This window comes from Megascapheus bottae, chromosome 6 (assembly GCF_031878675.1).
Source record: "Megascapheus bottae isolate mThoBot1 chromosome 6, mThoBot2.hap1, whole genome shotgun sequence".
NCBI lineage: Eukaryota > Metazoa > Chordata > Mammalia > Rodentia > Geomyidae > Megascapheus > Megascapheus bottae.
The window spans coordinates 65,716,673-65,739,950 of NC_143514.1; the positions used below are offsets into that span (position 1 = coordinate 65,716,673).

At 49.4% G+C, this 23,278-nt stretch overlaps 2 protein-coding genes and 1 long non-coding RNA gene across 7 annotated transcripts in view; 1 reads left to right on the forward strand and 2 right to left on the reverse strand.

The window, feature by feature from the left end:
* Nucleotides 1–333: 333 nt before the first annotated feature.
* LOC150062191 (uncharacterized) lies at nt 334–13,652 on the reverse strand. 3 transcript variants are annotated; one of them, XR_016535997.1, is made up of 6 exons: nt 13,586–13,652; nt 8,646–8,758; nt 6,294–6,361; nt 3,675–3,706; nt 2,417–2,495; nt 334–1,468 (listed from the first exon to the last, which is right to left on the reverse strand). It is a non-coding gene; the product is annotated as an uncharacterized LOC150062191 (long non-coding RNA). The 3 variants fall into 3 exon arrangements; XR_016535998.1 differs by lacking the exon at nt 13,586–13,652 and adding an exon at nt 9,292–9,379; XR_016535999.1 differs by lacking the exon at nt 3,675–3,706.
* Nucleotides 13,492–21,286, forward strand: Fabp3 (fatty acid binding protein 3). The gene is made up of 4 exons (XM_090335379.1): nt 13,492–13,659; nt 17,486–17,658; nt 19,322–19,423; nt 20,837–21,286. Exons 1-4 carry the CDS (start codon nt 13,587–13,589, stop codon nt 20,888–20,890), a joined length of 402 nt encoding a protein of 133 aa, XP_090191505.1. The 5' UTR covers nt 13,492–13,586; the 3' UTR covers nt 20,891–21,286.
* Nucleotides 21,287–21,750: 464 nt separating this feature from the next.
* Nucleotides 21,751–23,278, reverse strand: part of Zcchc17 (zinc finger CCHC-type containing 17) — a 41,044-nt gene continuing 39,516 nt past the window's right edge. For all 3 annotated transcript variants that reach the window (XM_090335377.1, XM_090335376.1, XM_090335378.1), the window contains one exon: nt 21,751–22,624. In XM_090335377.1, the coding sequence (XP_090191503.1) occupies nt 22,463–22,624 (162 nt within the window). In that variant the 3' untranslated portion in view covers nt 21,751–22,462. The remainder of the gene's footprint in view (nt 22,625–23,278) is intronic.

The following is a 23,278-nucleotide window of genomic DNA, read 5'->3' on the forward strand; positions in this document are numbered from 1 at the left end:
CCTAGCTACTCAGGAGGCTGAGATCCAAGCACCAAGGTTTAAAGCCATCTCCAGCAGAAAGTATGTGAGATTTTTATCTACAACTAGCCACCAAAAAGTCAGAAGTGGAGCTGTAGCTCAAGTGGTAGAGCACTAGCCTTGAGTGAAAAGCAAAGGGATCGTGTCTAGACCCTGAGTTCAAGTTCTAATACCAGCACAAAAGAAAATGAGAGAGAGAGAGAGAAGGAGGGAGAGAGGGAGAGAGAGAAAAGGAGGGAGAGAGGAAGAAAAAAGGAAGGAAAGAAGGAAGGGAAGAATGGAGGGAAAAAGAGACAATTTGGAATCAAATATACATTCAGATTTTTAATTTGCCATATTTATTAAGAATGTGCTTAGGAACCAGGAGCATGGCCTAGTGGTAAAGTGCTTGCCTAGCATGCACGAAGCCCTAGGTTTGTTCTTTGGTACCACATATACAGAAAAAGCTGGAAGTGGTGCTGTGGTTCAAGTGGTAGAGTGCTAGCCTTGAGAAAGCCCAAGGACAGTGCCCAGGCCCTAAGTTCAAGCCCCAAGAGAAGAAAGGAAAGAAGGACGGAAGGAAGAAAAAAGAAAAGAGAGTATACTTAATTCTAGACCCAGCCTTAGGCACAGCAGCCAAGTTCTAGAGGCTCACCCTTGTAATCCTAGCTTCTTAGAGACTGAAATCTTAGGATCACAGTTCAAAGCTATCTGGCAGATAAAAAAAAAAAGTCCATGAGACTCTGATATCTAATTAATCACCAAAAACAAGAAGTGGAGCTGTGGCTAGAGTGGTAGAACATGAGAGAAAAGGCTAGTCCAGGTAGTGCACAAACATTTACACTCTATTCTGGACAAGTCACAACAGGATCTGTACATCAGCCATGCTACTGTTGGAAGGTGAGATATCAGAAGGGAGGGGACAAGTGAGCAGGTTTAAGGAGTAAAAGAACTAACAGGCACTGCATTCTTATTCAAATAAGGGTCTTTCTTGCCTGTGGATCCTAGTGAAAGTCCTACCTCCTGGTGAGAAAGTAGACAAGCAAACTGTGATAGGGATGGCAAAACCTAAGCCACAGTAGGACTGCTTGCTTCTCCTCCTACTTGGGGTGAACACTGGCCACTAATGACCGTGATAAGTGAGGTAAAACCATGAGCTGAGGCCAAGGGTCAGACATATCTGCGGAACACTTGGTAATGAAAAATCCTCAACTTTGCATATAAATCAGTTTGAAGAATCCGATTGGCCTATTTGAATCAGGTAGCTATTCCTGGACCAATGGGTTGTCGTCATGATGTTGGAGGTGTGACTGCGTCTAGGGGGTGGGTATCTCCTAAGGAGGGTGGGTCCTGGCTGAGTCAGCTTAGGAATGTCTGTGATTTTTAATCCAGGTCATAAGTGAGTTTCTTTCCTTCCAGTCGTGAGAAAGTCCTCTGTACCAGGTCACAGGCCACCAGGTCCATTATCTGACTGTTGAACAAAAAAATACCAATGTCACTTTATTTTCTGAGGCAGATTAAGTTACCATAGCCTGAGCACATGGACTTGTTATCCTGAATGTCAGGACAGGTGATATGGACCTTTATAGTTACAAGAAAAGTAAGTCATAAATCATTAATTTCATAAAATATATATAGATGGCAGGATACAGGCAAAGCAGGGAAATCCATAGAATTCTATGTCATCTCATTTTGTTGGTACTGGGGCTTGAACTCAGGGCTTTGTGCTCTTGCTTGGCTTTTGTGCTCACAGTTGGCACTTTACCATTTGAGCTATGTCTCTAGTTCCAGTTTTTTGCTAGCTAATTAGGAATTGAATGGACTTTCCTGCCCTGGCTAACTTTAAACTGTAATCCTTAGGTCTCAGCCTCCTGAGTGGCTAGGATTATAGATGTGAGCTACCAGCACAGGGAAGTCTATGAGAATCTTATTTCCAAATAGTCATAAAAAAATCCAGAAGTGAAGTGTGCCTCATGTGGTAGAGCACTAGCCTTGAGGTAAGCTCAAGGCCAGTGCTCAGGCCCTGAGTCCAACTCCCAGGACTGGCAACACAAAACAAAACAGAACCTCAAGGACAATATTCAGGCCCTGAGTTTAAGTCCCAGGATTGGCGCAAAAAGAAAGGAAGGAAGGAAGGAAGGAAGGAAGGAAGGAAGGAAGGAAGGAAGGCAGGAAGGCAAGAAGGAAGGAAGGAAGGAAGGAAGGAAGGAAGGAAGGAAGGAAGGAAGGAAGGAAGGCAGGCAGGCAAGAAGGAAGGAAGGAAGGAATTGTTTATCTTGAGACAAATGAGAGACTGTGGTTTGGGAACAGGATTCAAGTTATGCTGACAGAAAATGTTTGACCTCGAAAGAGGTTACCAGAATATCTTTAGTCACAAAAACAAAACAAAATCAAAAAAGTCATAAATTAATATGCTTACCAAGGAGAGGCTGGAGGAGTATCAGGGATTCAGATGTCATCTTGGTGGTGATAGGTAAGCAAAGCTTAGTGAGGAGGCTCTAGAATGTTGGGTTAGGCACAAAAGTTAGCATAATTGGCTCTACATAACTCAAGGAAGTTCTGGGTCTAGATCTATATTCTATCTCTCTACAACCTCAATGTTCTAGGCAGCCAAGTTCAGGAGTCCATAGCAGGTCTGTGTGTGTGTTTGTGTGGGGTGGGGTGTGTGTGTGTGTGTGTGTGTGTGTGTGTGTGTGTGTGTGTGTGTGTGTGTGTATGTTCACAGACACACTAAGTATTGGGACTTTAACCATGCCTCCTGTGTGGCATTTTTCTGGTTAGTTGAATATAGAATCTAGCAGACTTCTGCCCAGGCTGGCTTCATACTGCAGTCCTCCAGATCTCAACCTCTTCAGTGGCTAGGATTGTAGATGTGAGCCATGGCACCAGGCTACAATCTTTAACAGGGAATATAACTTCTTCTTCATAGAACTTTTGTTCTTCACTTTTAGCTTTTCACACAAATTGCCCCCCTCCATGGACCTTCAGTCTCACACTTGCCTTTTTCTAGAAGCCATTGTCTCCCTTCTCTTTCCTCTTACTGGAATTTCCATGGATCATCTTCCTTCTCTCTCTCATTACTCTTTTCTTTGGGGGGCAGCGGGGCTTAAACTCAGAACCTGTGCTCTCAAATGACATTTTTGCTCAATCATTTGAGCACTCAGTCATTTGAACAGCACCTCCATTTCTGGTTTTTTAGAGGTTAATTGGAGATAATAGTTTCATGGACTTTCCTGTCCAGGATGACTTCAAACTGCGCACCTCAAATCTCATCCACCTGAGTAGCTAGGGGCATAGCTCCTTTTATTCTTCTTACCCCATTTTATAAACAATAGAGTGGGAAAAGGTGTTTAGGTCAAGGGAGACCAGCAGGGGGACAGCTCAGGAATACCAAGCTGCAATGCTTCCCCTTTCCAGGAGGGGGCGCATTGTTGGTGGCTGCTGGTACCCCTTCCAAGGTGCTTTGCCCTGCAGAGTGCAACTCAATTCTGGAAACAAACTCACATCTAAGCTTCACTGTCATCTAAGATAGAGGATAAGCAATCAACCCGCAGTTTCCAGAGAAGACCTGGGTCCTGAGAGAAGCAGTGGTGGCTGTAAGTCTGGAGTTTCATGGCAGCTTTGAAGTCTACTTCAATTGTCTCCAACCCCCTACCAGGGGCCTCAACTCCACTTACCTCCTGCCCCAGGTCCTGGGAGGTCTGCTGGGCTGTGAACACAATAGGAAAAGGGACTCCAGGTTGGACTCTCTTGGAACCTAGTGGATCCTGAGGCATCAGTTCTTAGACCACTCATGCTTGAGCCAACAACACCCCCACCCCAGATAATCTTCCTGTTTCCCCCCCCCCCAAGGATCCCTACTCATGGACAAAACCAAACTGTGGATATAAGGGAAGGGGTTCAAAGGCACAGCTCTGAATTCTGGCAGCCCCAACCTGATGTCCACTCCATCAGCTCCACCTGAGGACTCAAACAACACTGTCCCCAGGAGCTCATTTCTCATTGTGTCCTAGACTGCTCACTAAGCACCTGGGGTATGTTACCTCACTGTACCCTCAGCTGAGGGGATAGGTGATGCCTATCCCACTGGTAAGTGGTGAGGCAAGACTTCAACTCAGTAAATGTAATGTCAGGCCAAGACTTTCAACCACTGTGCCTCCAGTCCTGTGACATCTGCTGCCCTTTTTTTTTTTCTAAAAAGCAGTACAGAATAATGATTCTACTCCCCAACCTCCCTTGTGGCTGGATGCAAATGTGTGGCTACTCTGTGGTCAAGAGAGATGTGCTTGGCTTCCCGCATTCAGCTACGAGCAGTGTGTTCCCTTTTCCCCCATTCATGTGGGTGTGAGGGTGGACCACAGAGATCACATGGTTGCCACAGCTCCTAGCACATCTCCTGTCCAGAAGCTGGGAGCTCCTCTTAATTGCCTTTGGCAGAGAGGCCAGACTTTCCTAATGGGAAGACCTGCTCCTGTCCAGTTCTAAACCCTCTGGTCTTATCTTCTTCCCTCACCCCAGGCCACTCATCAGGAAAAGTTCAACTTTCTTCATCTAGTCTTTCCTTCTCTGCAAGCCTCTGCCTTTCAGTCTTGTTTCCATCTGAAGATGGAGTCATTTTCCCTATCTCTCTGAGGGTAGGGACCAAGTCTAGGCTATTTCTTGGTTGGTTGTTGTACCCAGCATGAAGCCAAGCATCAAGCCAGAGGACAGTCAAGTTTAGCAAGTAGAAGAGCCTGAGCACACACGCATATCAGGGAGAAAGAGAGAGAGAGAGAGAGACAGAGAGAGAGAGAGAGAGAGAGAGAGAGAGAGAGAGAGAGAGAGAGAGAGAGAGAGACAGAGAGAGAGAGAGAGACAGAGAGAGAAATATTTGTGTATGTGTATATGAATGACCTGACTGGGCTGGAGGCCCAGGCCAAGGAGACAGTGAGAATATCTAGAAATAGCCCCAGACCAGGCCTAGTGCCCACATGAAGGGGTGCTGAGTGAGAAGGCAGGACTCAGCCATGGGTGGGAAGAGACTGGAGAGCATGGATCAGGCAGGCTTTGGCTCTATTGCCCAGGCCAGCAGCCCTCTGGATATGTTAGCCAAAGTAGATGGGCCTTGGCCGACTGCTGACATCCAGACTTCAGTGACCCTCAGTGACCAGTGAGTATTTTGGGCTGAGGCTGCATCACCTGCTCCCTTGGCCCCACTTGTAGGGCAAAGGGGAACCGGCCGCCCTGACGAAGGGCCAATCCTAAGACAGGACACTGGAAAGGTTTGTCCTCTCTGCTCTTGTCACCCTCTTCCCCACTTGGAAATTACCTTTGTGAGCCATGAATCGCCAGTGCCTGAAGGAGAAAGAGATGGTCAGCCTGACCGCCTCTCCCCTGCCCCCCACTATGGAGTTGGGACCCTGAAGGGAAGAGCAGGGTCCAAGGTCACAGTGTAGGAAGAAGTACAGGAGGAAGACATTATGGGGAAAGGGCAGAACAGCAGTGAAGCCACACAGCCTCTAGAGTTGGTCTGCTGAGTTCAGGTCCTGGCTTCCCTCTGAAATTTGGGAGAGGAAGCACACCCAGTTCCTGCATGGCTGGATTATTACCAGGATGGAGATAAAAGACAACTGAGTCCAGTGCTGGCACAAGGCGAAGGATCCTTAAATTTTAGCTAGCACAATCAGAGGATCTCTCCAGGGGCTTCAGTCCTTTTGAAGGTGGGCTTTTTTTGCCAACCTAGTATTTTGTCCACACATGCTGTCCCCCTAGTCCTCCAGACAACCCCCTTACAATCGTAGGACCCAGAAAAGAAGAAGCCAGGCGATGGCTTTGGCTCTCTACCTGCTTCCTGGAACTCACCTGGCCTTGGATTCCTGAGGCCAACATCTACCTTCTGCCAGCCCCCTGCTATGGCCTGCCAGCTCTCCTCATTCCAGAGCACACAATGGTCATGTTTCCTCACCATGAATCCTCTTGAAACTTCCTGGGTCTTTCTAGAATCATGGGCAGATTGTTCCCGAACAGAGTACACTCTGAGGTGTGACCATTGTGCCATTAGGACCAGGAGACCGAATGGGGATGGAGGCCAGGCCATAGGGAGGGAAGACACCAATCTGAAAAGTAAACTCTCCAATATAATATTAAGACGATTTCTATTTTGGCATGGAAACTTCTGCATTTAAGGAAGAAACAGGAAGCAGAGTCAACCCCAAGTCCAGGACCTTGTTTCAGTACTTCTTGGGAATAGCACTGTCTTCAAAGGAAACTGCCTTTGAGATCCAAGTACCAGGAACATCCAGAAGGGTGAGTCTCACCTCGAGAACTCGGTCTTGCCCACATCCATCATGGAAATTGCCGGCCTGGTGTCCTGGCCCTGGGCAGGCTGCAGGGAGGAAGAGGACGGGAGGGGAGTTGAGAAGGGAGAGAATTTTCAAACAAAGAGAACACTGGAGTGGACAAGTGGTTTTCTTTGCTCTGGAGAAACTAATGTTCAATAACTACCCGAATACTCACCAGGCCCCATGCACAGGGGAGGGCAGTACAGGCCTGTTCAACCCTAGAGAGCCTCTGGGTACAAAAGCAAAGACAGATTTGGAAGTCAGTAAATTATACCAGAGTTGGAGCTAGGCCATTTTGGACAATACTGGGCTTCCCAGAGGCTGGACAGCAAAGCTGAAAACTTTGTAGTGTTAACTAACCAGGCACTGGTGGCTCACGCCTGTAATCCTAGCTACTCAGGAGGCTGAGATCTGAGGATCTGGTTCAAAGCTAGTTCAGGCAGATAAATCTGTGAGATTCTTCACTCCAGTTCACCATCAAAAAAGCCAGAAGTAGCCAGGCACGGTAGACAGGCATGGTGGCTCATGCCTGTAATCCTACTCAGGAGTCAGAGATCTGAGGATCTGTGTTCAAAGCCAGCCTGAGCACTAAAGAACGTGAGACTCTTATCTCCAATTAATCTCTAGAAAACAGGAAGTGGGGCTGTGGCTCCAGGGGTAGGGCAGTAGCCTTACGCTGACGAGCTCAGGGACAATGCACAGGCTCAGAGTTCAAGCCCCATGATACACACAGACACACACACAGACACACACACAGACACACAGACACACAGACACACACACACACACACACACACACACACACACACACACGTAGAAGAGTTTAAGTGGTAGACCAAGAGTTTAAGTGGTAGACCAACTTTGAGCAAAGAAAGCTAAGTGAGAGCATGAGGCCCTGAGTTCAAGCCTTTGGAGTGGTACTAAATAAAAACAAACAAAACAAATAAAAGATTGTAGAAGCTAGTCTGGAAAATCACTGGAGACAAGCAGCATAAGACAAGCCTAGTGCCCTGGCAAAACGGAAGTGGCTGTAGTACAAGGAGCCTAGAGAGGTAGCAGGGACTAGGGCATGGGGCCACAAGAAGCAGGACTTGTGCAAAGGAGATTCAGACAGGGAAAGAGGCTGGAAGGGCGATGACCTTTGCACTGCACTCCTAACCATATGCACCGTCTCAGACCCTGAATCCTTGGGAGGCTGGCTAAGTACAGAGCCTGATGGGCTTGTTTGTTTGTTTAGCAGATGAATAAACGACCTAAAGAGCTCATGACTTGCCGGAGGAGGTCACTGACTGGGATATAAGTAACAAAGGCAGAACTAGAACTCAAGTCCAGAGCCCTTAGAGTTAGTGTGCTAGCTCACTTATTCCTGACTCATTCATTTGAGAGGCTAAACTCCCTACCACCTGCCAGACACGCTTCTCTGAGCAGGATTTTAGTACTTAATCAGACTAATGAAACAGAGGAAAGCAGGCCAAGCAGTTTGGGCTTCCTTCCGTTAGTCACTGAGAGAAGGGTTGATTTCTGGGAAGACAGGGGGCCCTTCTCCCTGGCTGCCACTGTCCTAAGGCAGGGAAGAACATTGCTCTCTTTCCAGGAGAGCAGTTGCCATAGACAGCAGTTTCTCAGAAGTAAACTAATGAGGAGAGCACCTGTACCTACTCCCCTATCTGTCTTCTCAGACCCACAGTTTCCCAAATTCTTGGGGAACAGGGAAACCCGTTTCTTATAGAAGAAGCACTCTCCCGTGGTGGTCATTCCCCTCTGTAGTGCTGTGCTGTGCTGTGCTCTCCTGTCTCCCTCAAGTTACCATTGAGCTATGCATTGTGCCCTGGCCATAGGAGATGACCATTACTACAGGTGGGATGAACAGATGGTGTGTGTGTGTGTGTGTGTGTGTGTGTGTGTGTGTGTGTGTGTGTGTGTGCACGTGTCTATACTAGAGCTTGAATTCAGGGCCTAGGCACTATCCTTTAGCTGTTATGCTTAAGGCTGGTGTTCTATCAACTGAGCCACAGCTCCATTTCCGGCCTTTTGTTTTTGCTGGTCCTTTGGCTTCAACACAGGGCCTGGGCTCTGTTCCTGAGCCTCTCTGTGCTCAAGGCGGGAGTGCTCTACCATTTGAGACACAGTGCCACTTTCAGATTGTTCTGAGTAGGTGATTGGAATAGTTTATTGAAAGTCTCATGAACTTTCCTGCCCCGGCTGGCTTTGAACTATGGTCCTCAGATCTCAGCCTCCTGAGTAGTCAGGATTATAGGTATTGGCCACCAACTCTATGCTGGAAAAATTATTAAAAGAGGGGAACAAGAAAGAAAGGAAGAAACTTGCCTGCAATATCTGAAAGCAACTCTATGACCTCAGGAGAAGCTGGCCACAGATGTTTCCCTATTGACTCAGGGTTTCACAGTGACTTGGTCATTCTACTGTCCTGGGAAGGAAACCTAGAAAGGGAGAAAGAGAAGGGAATTACTACTCACTGATTATTAGCTATGTCAGCCTTACCATTTATTCTTTCTTTTTTCAGAGGTGCTAGGGGTTGAACCCAAAGCCTGACACATACTACCCAAGAGCTCCACCAGTGAGCTATCTCCCAGTCCCATTTATTCCCTCCTGCAATCCTGATGACAACCCTGAGAAGCTGGTGGTCTCTTCCACAGACTGGAAAGATGACTCAGAGGCCATAGGTAGGAAGTGGCAGGCCTGGGATGTACACTCAGGCCTCTTTCCCAACTGAATATACTATGTACCAAGGGAGTGGCACAGAAGCAGGGGAGGACTGTCTAAAACCTGCTGAGTCCATGGCCCCATTAACAATATCAGTAAAAGAGAAAAACTCCCAGATGTAGGTTAGGGACATAATGGGGGGTATTACAGATGGTAGGGAGTAAAATGAGGGCTCGGTGTTCCTGGGTCAGAAGAACCCCCAGCTGCTCTGGCTTCTGCCTCTAGGTTCTCTCCTGTGCTAATAGCATACTTCTTGGTGGAGGCATCCAGATGGCAGGGGGGGCCCAGGAAACAACTGAACCTGCTGAGCAGGCCTCCCTCTCCCCCTTCCCTGTGGCCCCTGGATCTTCCCGTAGAGCCGCCCCATTTCATTGGCTCCCTCTTCTACTCCGCCTTCCCAGCCTCATGATTGCCATGGAAACAGAGAAATGACATCATCAAAGGATGAGGGCTGGGAAGGTGCTGCTCTTCCCAAGCACTGGTGTTCTGCTGCCTGCCATGTTTCCAGCCTATCTGCTTCCACCAAAGGCAAAAGGAAAGCAGGAAGAGGGACAGGGAGATCCCCTTCTCCCACAGGAGTTATGGGGCAAGGAGGATGTAAATATTTTGAGGGATGCAGAGTGAAGTGCACACTTAGAAGGGAGAATGGAAACCAAAAAGAAAGGAATCAACTTCAGCGACCTGGGTCATAGTAAGCCCTGGAGCAGGGATGCCTCAAAACCCACATTTGCTGGGCATGAAGGCTCATGCTTGCAATCCTAGCTCTTGGAAAGTGGACACAGGATCTCAAGTTGGAGGCCAGCCTGGAGTACTTTACAGACACTTTCTCAAAAACAAAACAGACAAGTAATGGCTCAACGGTAGCACAAGCAGCAGTGAGCATTTGTTTTGTAAGCCATGCTCTGCACTTTAAATGAGCATTTGTTTTGTAAGCCATGCTCTGCGCTTTAAGTGTATTCTTGCCCTGGTTCCACAAATACCCTCATTTTCAAAGATGAGAGTGGTTTAAATCAAGATTCGAGGCCATGCTGCTAGCATCCAGTGCAATCAGGGCAGGAACACAGATCTACGAGTCTGTTCACAGCGTCCCACCCCTGCAATGGGAGGGCCATGTAAAGTTACCCGAGTGCCTGGCCACTCGGTTGTCAGGAAAGGAGACTCTGTGTCACATTTTAAAGGCAATGACCTTGAATTAGAAACCTTCCTCCTTTCCTCTCCATGGCACCTGCTCTGGTGGTGAGGTTATCGGGGCGCCATGCCCAGCCCTGAGGCCTGTCCCCATAGCTTTAACAGAAATGTACTTCTCAGTTCTGGCAACTGGACTATTCAAAGGAATCAAAACCTTTAGGTAGGAGTGTGTGTGAGACAGGATTCTTCCTCGCTGGCCTTCCTCCCAGAACAGTCAGGGAAGGGAGGCATGCAAACAGAGGTCCAGCAGGCTTAATGCATCACACACACACTAAGGCATGTGGCAGAGCTAGCCTGGCCCCAGGGTTCCAGTGTTAACTGTCTTGTATCTACCCTGGATACTTTCTGCTGGCTGATATTCAGTTCATACTATTCCATCATGCTCAAGGCCTCCTATGGTCAGAAATTCATGTATATCCCTCTTCTTTTGAGCCACCAGAGTTTTGGCTTTCCAGAGTTGCCACACAAGTGTATGATTGTTTTCTGTCTACCAGGTATTTAGAAACTGCATTTGAGCCAGGTACCAGGGGCTCACCCCTGTAAGCCTAGCTACTCAGGAGGCTAAGATCTGAAGATTTCAGTTCAAAGCCAACCCAGGCACGAAAAGTCTGTGAGATTCTTATCTCCAGTTAACCACCGGAAAACCAGAACTGTGGCTCAAGTGGTAGAGTAGTAGGCTTGAGCTGAAGAGCTCAGGGATAGCACCTAGACTCGGAGTTTAAGCCCTCCAACCAATAAAAAAAAGATAAAGAAAGAAAGAAAGAAAGAAAGAAAGAAAGAAAGAAAGAAAGAAAGAAAGAAAGAAAGAAAGAAAGAAAAAAACTCTTTTTGCCAAAAAGGACAGACTCCTTACTTAGGCCCACAAGCTAAGTAAAGGCAGGAGGAAAAACCTGGCAGAATTGCCCTCATTTCCTGTCTCCTTTGTCTTAGAACTCTGGGTCAGACTCCTGCTTAGCTGTGCATGTGGACATGTTACTATAAGCTGGTGGCACCTAACTCATCCATTTCAAGCCAGAAGGCACAAAGATCAGAATGACTGAGGCCTCTTACTGTCGGCTTTCACAGACCCCTACCAGGTACCTGAAAGCCTCCAATCATTGCTGTAAACCACAATCACCTTGGATTACAGGAACAGAAGAGCTATGAGACAGATCACCCCATGATGAGGCCTACCCCGAGCCAGGACAGCCAACGCATACAAACCATACTGTTTCCCACAGCTAGTGACTTCTTCCACGCCTTGCAGAACTAGAACGGAGATAAGAGATCAACCAGTCCAATCTGACCAAGGCTGCTGAATTATGCAGACCTCTCACCTGCTGCCCTGAGTCTTCCTCCATGTAAATCTAAAGCTCATGGCAGTACCCACAGGTGGGCTACAATGGTTATTTTTCTGCTTTCCCAAAATTGTCATTTTGAGCCAGGCACCAGTGGCTCATAACTATAACCCTAGGTACTTAAAAGCCTGAGATCTGAGGATTGCAGCTCCATGCCAGCCTGGGCAGAAAAGTCACTGTTGGGCACCAGTGGCTCATGCCTATAACCCTAGCTACTTAGAAGGCTGAAATCTGAGGATTGCAGCTCCATGCCAGCCTGGGCAGAAAAGTCACTGAGACCCTTATCTCCAATTAACTACCAGAAAACCGGAAGTGGAGCTGCAGCTCAAAGTAGAGCACTAGCCTTGAGCAAAAGAGCTCAGGGACAGCACCCAGATCAAGTCACACACACACACACACACACACACACACACACACACACACACACATCATTTTGATTAAACTATTTTCACCATTTTTGTTTGTTTGCTTTCTTTGGGACCTCTGGAGGCTGTGACCTAGAACTCCAGTCTCATCTGGACACACCACTTTGAATGGGTATCCTGTTCCTTGTTGTCTCTCTCTATAGCATGGTGGGTGCCACACAGGTACTTTATTTGTTTTATATTGTCTATTTATTTACACTGAGTCAGAATCTTGCTATGTAGCTCAGGCCAGCCATCAACTCTCCATTCCCCTGCCTTATAGTCTCCAGTGCTGAGTACTTAGCTAACTGCAGGAAATGCAGACTGAAGGATTTTTCCCCCCCCTCTCCCTCCCCTCCCTGCTGAATTGCACGTAGGGCACCTTGTCTGCTAGGCAAGCACTCTACCACTTGAGCCCCATCCCCAGTCCAGGATAGCATGTCTGAGGATAGCCTGAGCTACACAAAGGAAAGACAGAGAAAAAAGAATGAAAGGGAACAAAAGAGAGAACAAGAAAAAGAAGGAAAGAGAATGTAAAAGTGCTGAATTAATGAATGGGCTTTTGCGCAATTTCCTACAAAAGGAATGCCAATAAGGTTGGGAGAATAATATCCTAACACCTACCTCCTGGATTTTGTTTTAAAACTTCCACGTGGCCAGGTACAACCATCAACACAAGGTGAGCCTTCATGTGATTTAAAGTGTCAAACAATTGTACAGTAATTCTTCAAGCAGGCAGTCACTCTGTGCCTGCTGCAGGCTGGCTGTGAGGGGCTGGGAATGGAGGAACCATCTGAAGGGCCAGACAGAATTTCCAGATGATGGGGGGAGGACGGGGGAGGGGGGAAGGGGGGGACCTGAGCCCAGGGCTCCAAGGCGACTGGGAAGGCACAGACACCTGCAGGGGAGGGTGGGGAGCTGGACCACAGGGGGAGGGGCAGCACCAGCCTGAGACATTCCACAGGGAGGGGCGGGCACGTGTGGGGTGGGCATGTGGGAAGGGTCACGCTTCCTCCCAGAGCAGGTGAGGGCACGGGGGCAGCTCAGCCACAGAGCTGGCTGGTGCCAGCAGCAGGCAGGCAGTGGGAGGAGGGCGTAGGGCTGGGGCTCTGGAGCCAGAGAGAGCAGATTTTGCTGTCTGGGATCCAACTCACCACCTAAGCATGACCTTGGCCCTGCCCCCAGCCTCGGGCTCTCCACCCGTGCCCTTGTCACCAGCATCCAGCCAAGTCTAGCACGGGTCGGGACTGTCCCCATCTCAGGGAGGCGCGGGGCGATGGCGGCGTGCGCCCTGGCTGTGCCCAGAGGTTCCCTTATGGGGAAGGGGACCGGTCCAGCCCGGGCCCGGCGCGGGGCACTGGCAGGGCACGGGGCGCTGACGCAGGCAAGCGGGGCGCTGTCCCCACCCCCTCGGCCAGCCCTGGGGGCAGCGCTCGCCCGGGGCTTCCTATTTCTGGAGCGGGGGGGGGGGGGGGGGGAAGGGGCCCCCTCCCCCGCGTCTCGTCACGTGATGCCAGGACTATTTAAAGCAGCCGCCGTGGCCTGGAGCCGCCGGCGCAGGACTCCCAGCTCGCCATCCCACTCGCCCGGTTCCTTCTCAGCGCAGCCAGCTCACCATGGTGGACGCCTTCGTGGGCACCTGGAAGCTAACGGACAGCAAGAATTTTGATGACTACCTCAAGTCTCTGGGTGAGTCAGCAGCGGGGCTCGGGATGCGGGACTGGGGAGCGGTTGGCTGCGCCCTGGCGCTGCGCTGCTGCCTGCGGGCTGCGCGCACCTCCTCCATTGCCTGGGCGGGCGCGCACGCCACGCGGGATGGGTACCCAGGCAGCCACGCGGGAAGGAGGCGGCGGCCGTGCGCTTTCTAGGAAGCGGGGTACAGGATCGGGACGGGGGAGGAGGTGGATGGAGAGCGCATAGGAGGCCCGCGCCCAGGAAACAGGGGGGAAGGCTGGAAGGGAATGGGTATGAGTATGCTATCCTCCCCCCACAAACAGGAGGTTCAGTGAGGAAAAGCAAATGCTGGGGAGGGGAACTCTGGGTCCAGGGTTAGGGAAGGTGATCTCTTTCTCACCACATTGCCCTAGTCCAGTGGTAATGTAATGGGTACCCAGCAGTCTAGGGATAGGGTGGGGCTAGAGACCCAACCACACCCAGGCCTTCCCTATCAGCCTGTTCAGTGCAAGAAAGCCACTGGACTTGTGGGGTACAGCAGGAGGGTTCCTAGAGCTGTTAAAGGGGTTTAGGGTCATTGGTCTAGGAGGAAGTAGAGAGCTGTGTGTGGTTGGTGTTGCTTAAAGGATCTTGGGGATCCCACACCTTGACTAGCTCAACCTTTCCTCTGGGAAAGGTCCAAAGATGGAAAATTGTCATAAAAAAAAATTCCACAGCAGAACTAAGATGAAAATAGGATTTCTGGGTCTATAGCTCACAGACCTTCTGGCTACACTGTAGGTCCCAGGAGAGGGAGGAGAGCAACTTACTGCTTCCCCAGAGGCTCTCTGAGTTGCTCTCCTGGTTTGAGATGGGATGGAGACATGGAATCCTCTCCCTGAAATTCCTGGCTACACTGGCCTAGTTCACCAGTCTTGGAGAGTGAAGACTGGGCTGGTGGTCATTGTTGGGCTGCATCCCAGGTCTTCCTCCCAAGGAAAACAGGCCCAGATCACAGCAGATAGGAAAAAGAATGTGTGTAGCAATCTATCTCCCCTCTGCATCTGGTCCTATCCCAGAATAGGGCTCACAGTGTAGCTGTTGAGGCCCTAACTCTCAGCCTTATCCTGAGGCACAGTGCCCAGTGATTCCAGGAAGGCAGCATTCTTTTCTGGGTGATATTAGGGGTTTGAAATCAATGCCTAGCACAGGTGCTCTACTACTTGATCCAGGAGACTGCAATCTTATTTCTTCTAGCCATAGCTGGGATAAGGGGTGTGTACCACCATACCTATTCTTTATTGGTTAAGAATGGTCTGGGTTGGCCTCAAACAATGATACTTTAAAGCACTAAGCAACAGTAAGGCAGCCATTCTTCCATTCTTCTTCTTCTTGCTGGTACTAGGGTTTGAACTTGTACCAGGATTTGTCTTGTCCAGTATTGAGACTTGGACTCAGGGTCTGGTCACTGTCTTTTAGGGATGGCACTCTACCAATTTGAAACACACAGTTCCACTTCCCACTTTTTGATGCTTATTTGGAGATAGGAGTCTCATGAGCTTTTCTCTTCAGGCTGGTTTCCAGTCCTAACATATCAACCTCCAGAGTAGCTAGGATTATAGGCATGAGCCATCAATGCCAGGCTTATACTGAGACTTGAACTCAAGAACTTGTACTTGCTCAGCTAATGCTCTATCACTTAAGCCACACTCTAGCCCAACTTCTGTGTTGGTTATTTTGGAGATGAGGTGTCTCCAATACCCAGGTTGGCCTCCTAACACAGTTCTCCAGATCCCAGCCTTCTGAGAGGCTAAGATTACAAGTAGCACCCAGAGAAGGCAATTTTGTTATTGTTGGCAGTAGCATGGTTGAAATCAGAGCCTTGGCTGGCAATCTACCACTTGAGCCATGCCTCCAGCCATAAGACAACCATTCTTAAAAGAAACAAGAGTCCCGAGGCAGCTTCTGGGGAAACTGGACTGTTGAGGTATCATTCTCAAAGCAAATACTGGGCCAACCAGCTGAGGGTCTGAGCTGAGCTGCAGCTGTGACGCCAGCCCTGTTCCCTTATTCTGCTCCGACATGGGTAAGGGAGCAGGTCTCTAAAAGTCCAACTGTGTTTGCACAGCTTTTGTGTATCTTTGCAGTGTGAGGGTCTGAAGTCAGCGCTGGGCACGCTAAGCACATGATCTACTACATGCTCACCGAACTGCATGTCCAGAAGCTTAGGCTAGAAAGCTGAAATTCCTTCCAACCACTTTTCCTCACAGTACAAATGGAAAGGCTAGGGCCTTCTCAGTAAACAGCTTTGGCTTCATTCTTAAGTGGAACCCACCTCTTCTAAGTTTTGTCAGCCAGTTTGCAGTTTCTCTTGGGATAGTACAGTGTTTTCTTCCTACAACACTCCATACCTGGAGGAGGCTCTAGGCAGACAGTTCCTGGTTCAGTGACAAAGCTACACTTGGTGCTAGACTACATGTCTGGCACAACTCACTCTGCTACTGGGAGGCAAAGCAAAGTCAAGGCCCCCAGCAGGCAGGCTGGTGGGCTGCATCAGTGGCACAGCAGCAGTGGTAGCCACTCTGGAACCCCAGGGTTCTAGGCCTCTAGTCAAGGCCCAGACTCAACTGGGGACCTTGGCACTTGGACTGAATGCAGGCTGCACAGGACAGCATAATGGGAATAAGTGGACACTCAGGGAGTCTAGGTCAGTTACTACCTTGGACCATACACCTTGCTCATTGAGCATCATTTGCAAACGGAGTCATAAAGCCTACACTCAGAGCTTGTGCCAGCACTAAGTGCATGATCATGGAGAACATGTGGCCAGGCACCTTAGGAGAGCTGACCTCTACCTCACCACGCTGGAGCTCAGCACAGCTGCTTATCTTGCTCTAGCCCACAGGTGGAGCTATCTAGGTACCTGGTGCTCTGCCTTAGCTTATGCCATGGCTGGACAGCTAAATGGGCTCAGGAGCCAGAAAGCCCAGGACTTCAGTCTGATTTATAACTTGGGCTTTCAACCAGCCCAGCGTTTACATCTGTAAAGCAGAAATAAAAGTATCAGCTCTTCAAGGGGACAGGCAAGTCTGAGCCAGAGAGTATATTTAAGGGTCTTACCATCCAAAGTAGTACCTTATTCTCATCTCAGCTCTTTTACTAACTTGATGTAGCAGGTCTATTTCCAATCTGTCTACTGGGCACACAGAAATGAGGGAGACTGAATAAAAGAATAGTCACACAGTCAAGCTCATGCCTGTAATCTCAGGAGGCTGAGATCTGAGGATTGCAGTTTAAAGCCAGCCCAGGCACAAAGTCACTGAGACTCTTATCTCCATCAGAGAACTGGAAGTGGCACTGTGTCTCTAGGGGTAGAAAGGTAGCCTTGAGCTGAAGAGCTCAGGGACAACACCCAGGCCCAGAGTTCAAGTCCCATGACTAACAAAAAAAAAAAATAGGCACACAGAGGCTTTGAGAGTGGGGCTGGATGCACAAACGTGTAATCCCAGCTACTCAGGAGGCAGAGGCTGTGGGGAGGGAGGCTCAGGTTTAGATCAGCCTAGGCAAAATGTAAGATCCCATCTCATCAAGTAAGATCGGTGTGGTAGTTCACTCCTATGACTCCAGCTATTGGACACAAAGGCAGGAGGATCACAGTCTAAGGCTGACTCTGGAAAAAACTGACTAAAGCAAAAAAGAGTGCGGCTCAAGTAGCAGAGAGCCTGCGCAGTAAGCACTGAGATGCCTCTTCAGCTCAAACTCAAATGCTATCTTCGACAGCAGAATTACTCTTCGAGTTTTTGGTACAGTGCCTCCCTGCCCCGGCTCCTGCGCTCCCAACCTTCCCTTTCCCCACCATCAGGTGTGGGCTTTGCTACCAGGCAGGTGGCATGCATGACCAAACCTACCACCATCATCGAGAAGAACGGAGAAACCATAACCATAAAAACACACAGCACCTTCAAGAACCTGGAGGTCAGCTTTCAGCTGGGGGTGGAGTTTGACGAGACCACGGCTGATGACAGGAAGGTCAAGGTGAGTGAGGGGAGTGGGAAGAGGGGGGAATAAGGGGGCTGAGACCCTGAAGGGATTGGTTGGCTGGCTCCGTGCTTCCTTGATGTTGAATGCTGGAGTACCTCAGGGTCCAAGTTGGCCCTTCTCCTCCCCTCCCTTTTTGGGAAGCCCTTACTGGCTGCCTCAGAGTGGGCAGTACCAGGAGCCAGGATGTTCTGACCTCAGAGTCTCTGAGGCTCCAGCTGGGTGACCTTGTGTAAGGTATGCGGTTCTGGCTCCTCTTCCATAGATGGAGGAGTTATGTGGCCATGGCTATGACCTTAAGTGCTTTAGGAATGATGCCAGCTCTCTCCTGAGAGAGGTCATCCGGCAACAAAGGGGGCACCTGGTAACAAGAGGCTGAGCCCTACTCAGATGCTTCCTCTTCTGCAAGCTGCATCTCCCAGGCCTGCAATGGCCACTGGGCAGTCAGGCAGAGCTATGTCCCAGCATAGGTATTCATGCTCCCTTTCCTAGGGGTGGTAAGGAGACACCTGCCTCCAGACTCAGCACTGTCAGTCCACAGTGCCTGTCATGGCAGCTCACCGCAAGCCCTGCATGGGGACAGGCATGAGAGAGTCAGTAAATCAGGACCCTTGAAATTCGGCTCCTCAGCTGTTTGTTATTCCTCACAGCTGCCTCCAGGAATGGGGAAGGGGGTAAAGTCCAGCCCAGGATCACATGGCAGGCTGGCAGTGGAATTGGGATAGTACCCAAAGATGGTAGCTTCCCTCATGGGTGATTGAAAACCACATATATCACCACCATCGTGGATTCAAAACCTTGAGGGGCAAGAACCACAATGGCACAAAAACACAAGAGTTTGGACCAATACCAAACTCTTTTGAGTGGCAAAAACCAGAGAGAATGAGAACAAGGGGCAAAGTATACAGATAGGACATCAAGAAATGAGCGGCCCCAACATCTACTCACAACTTTCCCAGGCTCCTCTGAACCCTGTTAAGGCTCCTGAGACTGGCCTATCACCCATCCATTCCTAGAGGAGACCTGGGAGAGCTGCCAATGGGAACCAGCTGATGCAGCCTGGCGGCACCCAGAAGGCTGTGTGGGCTTTGAGCCAGGGCTAAGGAACACTCCAAGGACACTCAGTTCTGAGACTTTGTCAGCTGAAGGGATCACATGAAGAGGAGTGGAAGTTCCTCAGAAGAATCTTCTAAGGGGCTTTTAGACACTGAGTAATGGCAGACACAAGGCTGGAGATTCCCAGGGATCGGGACAGGTTCCTCATACGAGGCGACTGGGCCATGGCACCTGCACATGACAAGTGACCCTTATTTATTTTCCTCAGTGTATGTTACACGTGCATTCTACCTCAGCACAAGTGCCTCCATTTTGGAGTGTCAGAGTACTTCTGGGTTGGGCACACTGGCTTTGCCACACCACCAGCCCTTTCTTTATGCACTTAGTAGCTTAGGTTCCTTCTCTCGCCAGTCAACCGTGGACAAGGGCCTGAAGCCAACTGGGACACTGGACTTGGGCTAGGATGGAGGGGGGGCTGCCTGAACTCTGCTCCTAGCATGATCACCAGAGTTTGGGTCAGAAGCCATCCTCCATGGCCCTGAACTCATCCTGCCCCTCAATCCTGGCTCAATCCTGCTCATGACTCAATCCTCTTTCCACACAGTCCATTGTGACACTGGATGGAGGCAAACTTATCCATGTGCAGAAGTGGGATGGGCAAGAGACAACGCTTGTTCGGGAGCTAATTGATGGAAAACTCATCCTGGTAAGATGGGCAAATTGGGAGCCTCTCCTGCTTAGTGATTACACTGCCCCTTCAGGGAAGCTGGTTCTAGAAAGGCAAAGCTCTCTGAGAGCCACCAAAGATGGGACAGGAGAGGCAGGGTCATGGCTTTGGCATCACACAGGTCTAGAATTAAAGGCTCACTCTATGTGAGACTGTAAGATGAGCGATCACCACAGCAAGCTTTGCGGGCTGCTGATAACTCTGAAAGAAACAGTGTTTACAAGCAGAAAGCATCAGGGAGGTGGGAGAAATAGGGCAGATAACCCACAGCCTTAATTTCTCCCTCCTGTTGCTGCCTCACCTCCTCCAAGAGGCAGCAAGCAGGGCTGTCTAGAAGCAGCTCCCTCTTCCCACCCCAGCATCCCTGCATGATCACATGCAGGGCAGACTCCTCTCACTATAGTCTACGTCTGGAACCACAGATTGTTTAGGCACTGTAGTCTGAATGGAGCCTTCACCAAACTGTCCTCAGACCCAGGAACACACTAGGAGTAGCCACTCAGTCTCCTAACTCCACGGGGGCCTCTACAATGCTGACATCCTTGGGTCAGCAGAACCTGCTGACTGCCTTCTGGCACTCACATGAGGCTAGGGTTCTCACAGGGTTGGGAGTGTGGGGATGTAACATGCAGAACCAAATACTCATTGGGCACTCAAGATTATAGCGAGATCATGGGCTTGGTGCTAGACACCAGGCCAAAATAAGTGCTTGGGCTCTAGTCGTGGCACTGCCCTGAGTTGGGGGAGAGGGAGAGTTGGCACCGTAGGATAGCTGCCTCTCAAGTGTCTCTGGACTTTTTCTTTTGTGCTACTAAACTTGCTAGGAGAGTTCTCTACCACTGAGCCATGCCCCCAACCCTTTTTAGACACTTCCTTCATCTCTGTCTACTGTATGCCAGGCACTGTCTTTCATGCTAAGCTTGAAGGAAGCTGAATGGTGTAAGCGAAAAAGGAATTCTTTCTAGGTTTATTTTCCAAATTTCTAAAATAGGAATTATAATGCATTGGGGGGGAGGGTCAGTGGTGGGGCTTGACTGAGCCTGGGCACTGTCCCTGAGCTCTTCAGCCCAAGGCTACCGCTCTACCCCTTGAGCCACAGTGTCACTTCTGATTTTCTAGTGTTAATTGGATATGAGAGCCTCATGGACTTTAGTGCCTGGGCTGGCTTTGAACTGCGATCTTCAGATCTCAGCCTCCTGAGTAGCTAGGATTACAGGCCTAAGCCACTGCACCCGGTATAATACATTGTCTTCAAAGACTTGTATCAGAACACACACATATGTCGAGTGCCTGGCACACAGCAGGACCTCAGGTGACAATCCCTGGGTGAGGGGAGAGAAGAGGGTGCAGCCTTACTTGCTCCATCCTGTCTCACCCTGTCTTTCCTTCTAGACACTCACCCATGGCAGTGCAGTGAGCGTTCGAACCTACGAGAAGGAGGCCTGACCTGCCCCTGCCGTCACGGATCGCCCTCTGCCAACCAGCTACCCCTCGACTCAGCACCGAATTGCCTCATTTTTTTTCTCTGGCATTTTGTATAAATCCACTTTGGTTGGGAATTCTTTGGGGTCAGGTGGCACCAGCCTAGACCCAGTTCCTCTTCCCACTGTGTTTTCTAAAGGGTATCCAAAGGGTACACTGAGGTCAATAAAGCAGAGCAAAGGCCACCCCAGTGCTGTTGGTTATTCATGACACGGCTCTGGGGATCGTTTCTCCTGTGTGGCGGCTGAAGGCTCTTAGGAAGAAACCCTGGGTGAGAAGCTGAAATGGACTGACCATCTCGGGGCCAGCAAATCAGAGTGCCTTACACTTTCAATAATAGAACAGCTGCTCCTATACCTCACCTGAAATGAGCTAGTTCCATTGGTGCTGGAGCTTCCTCAGGCTTCGCCACTGATCTGTGGCCTGAGCTTATCCTGTTCTAAATACCCTTGGGTCTAGCTCACTAGGGAATGCAGGCTAGGGACACAGGATCTGGGCTTGTACCACCTTGGTGGAAGATTATTACTGCCTAAGATAACCAATGCTTAGCTCCCACCTCTGCCTCAGGCTAGTACCCAAAGTTTCAAACTTTTCCCTGTTCTCTAAAGGACGATGGGGGAAAGGTCATCTGATCAGTACAGAAGGAAGGGCTTAAAAGTGAGCTTCCAAGAAGGCAGTGACCTGCTAGCTCCTCTGCTCTGTACTTCAACTGGGCCCTTCTCCAAGGACGTAGGTAACATATTAAATGCTCTTTTGTCAGCTAACGCAGCTCAGTGACTTTTAAGTCTATTAAATTACCCAAAGACAAGGATGAGAATCAGGGCTTTTGGTAAATTTAAAACACACTTCCATTTAGTGACAGGAATTTAAGCAGAGGCCTTAGGTGGAATTAGACTCAAACAGTAATAAATAGAAAGTAGAGCAATGATCTTGGCTTCAGATGTCTGGTTCAGCAGTCCACTGGAATGTCATATACAAGAAAAGCCACACTGCAAATTACTTGTTTTCTGGCTGTGGCCACTGGCTGTGTCACTTCTAGCACAGGGGAACCATGTTGAGGGAATGGAGGGAATGAACGCCACTTCTTTCATGTTTTCCCACCTGCTACCAGCCTCCTGCTCCTACCCTGAAGGAGGCGGCGGAAACTACCCACAAACTGGCCAATACAGACCAACAGACAAGGGTCCATCACTTCCCCAGCAACAGCCAGGTTCACCTCTACAGCACTTCCTGTGGCTCTAGACGGGACTCCTGCCAAGGAATGCAGCTCTGGCAGTGGCAGCTATCCGAGAGAAACTAGGTGAATGAATGGGTAGGTTGCAGGGGTCATTGGCAAATGAATCAGGAACAATAGAAACCAACTCAATTCAGGTAGCTGCTACCAAAAATGCCTGCTGCATGAAGAAGCCATTTTCAGGAGAAGGGTGAAAGGGTGGGAGGCCAACTTCTCACTACTGAGTCTTTCCAGGAAGCAGAGCTTCAAGCACAAAGCTCCTGGGCTCCTGATTCTCTCCCCCACCCCCAAGTGTCCTCCGCTCACTCCTTGTGCTTCTTCTTGTGCTTCTTCTTCTTCTTCTTCTTCTTTGAGGCCTTGCTATCTTTCGATGTATGCCTCGATCTCTTGCCAGTATCACTGTCCGAGTCTGAGCTGTCAGAGTCAGAGGACTTCCTGTCTCGATGTTTCTTTTTCTTTTTCTCCTGAAAAGAAAATTCAAAAATTCAACACTGTGGGTATGTACCTGCTTTTAAAAATACAGTAGGAGCTGGTTGCTGGTGGCTCACAGCTGTATTCCTAGCTGCCAAAGAGCTAAGATCTGGGGATCAGAGAGCTGGTGGCTCATAACTATAATCCTAGCTGTCCAGGAGGCGGAGATGTAAAGATTGCAGTTTGAAGCCAGCCCGGGCAGAAAAGACGCTTATCTGCAGTTAACCACTCAAAACCTGGAAGTGACACTATGGCTCAAAGTAGTAGAGTTCTAGCCTTGAGCAAAAGAGCTCAGAGACGAGGTCAGGAGTTTGGCCTAGTGGTAGAGTGCTTGCCTAGCATGCATGAAGACTGGGGTTCAATTCCTTGGTACCACATAGATAGAAAAAAAGCCAGAAATGGTGCTGAGGCTCAAGTAATAGAGCTCTAGCCTTGAGAAAGTCCAAGGACGGTGCTCAGGCCCTGAGCTCAAGCCCAGGATTGGCCAAAACAAAAAAAAAACAAAAAAGAGCTCAGAGAGAGCACCCAGGCTGAGTTCAAGCCCCACAACTAGAAAAAAACACAGTAGGTAATCAGTGGGAGACTAAATAAATTAGATAATAATTAAAAACAATCAAGTAGGTCTAGGAATGTGGCTTACTGGTAGA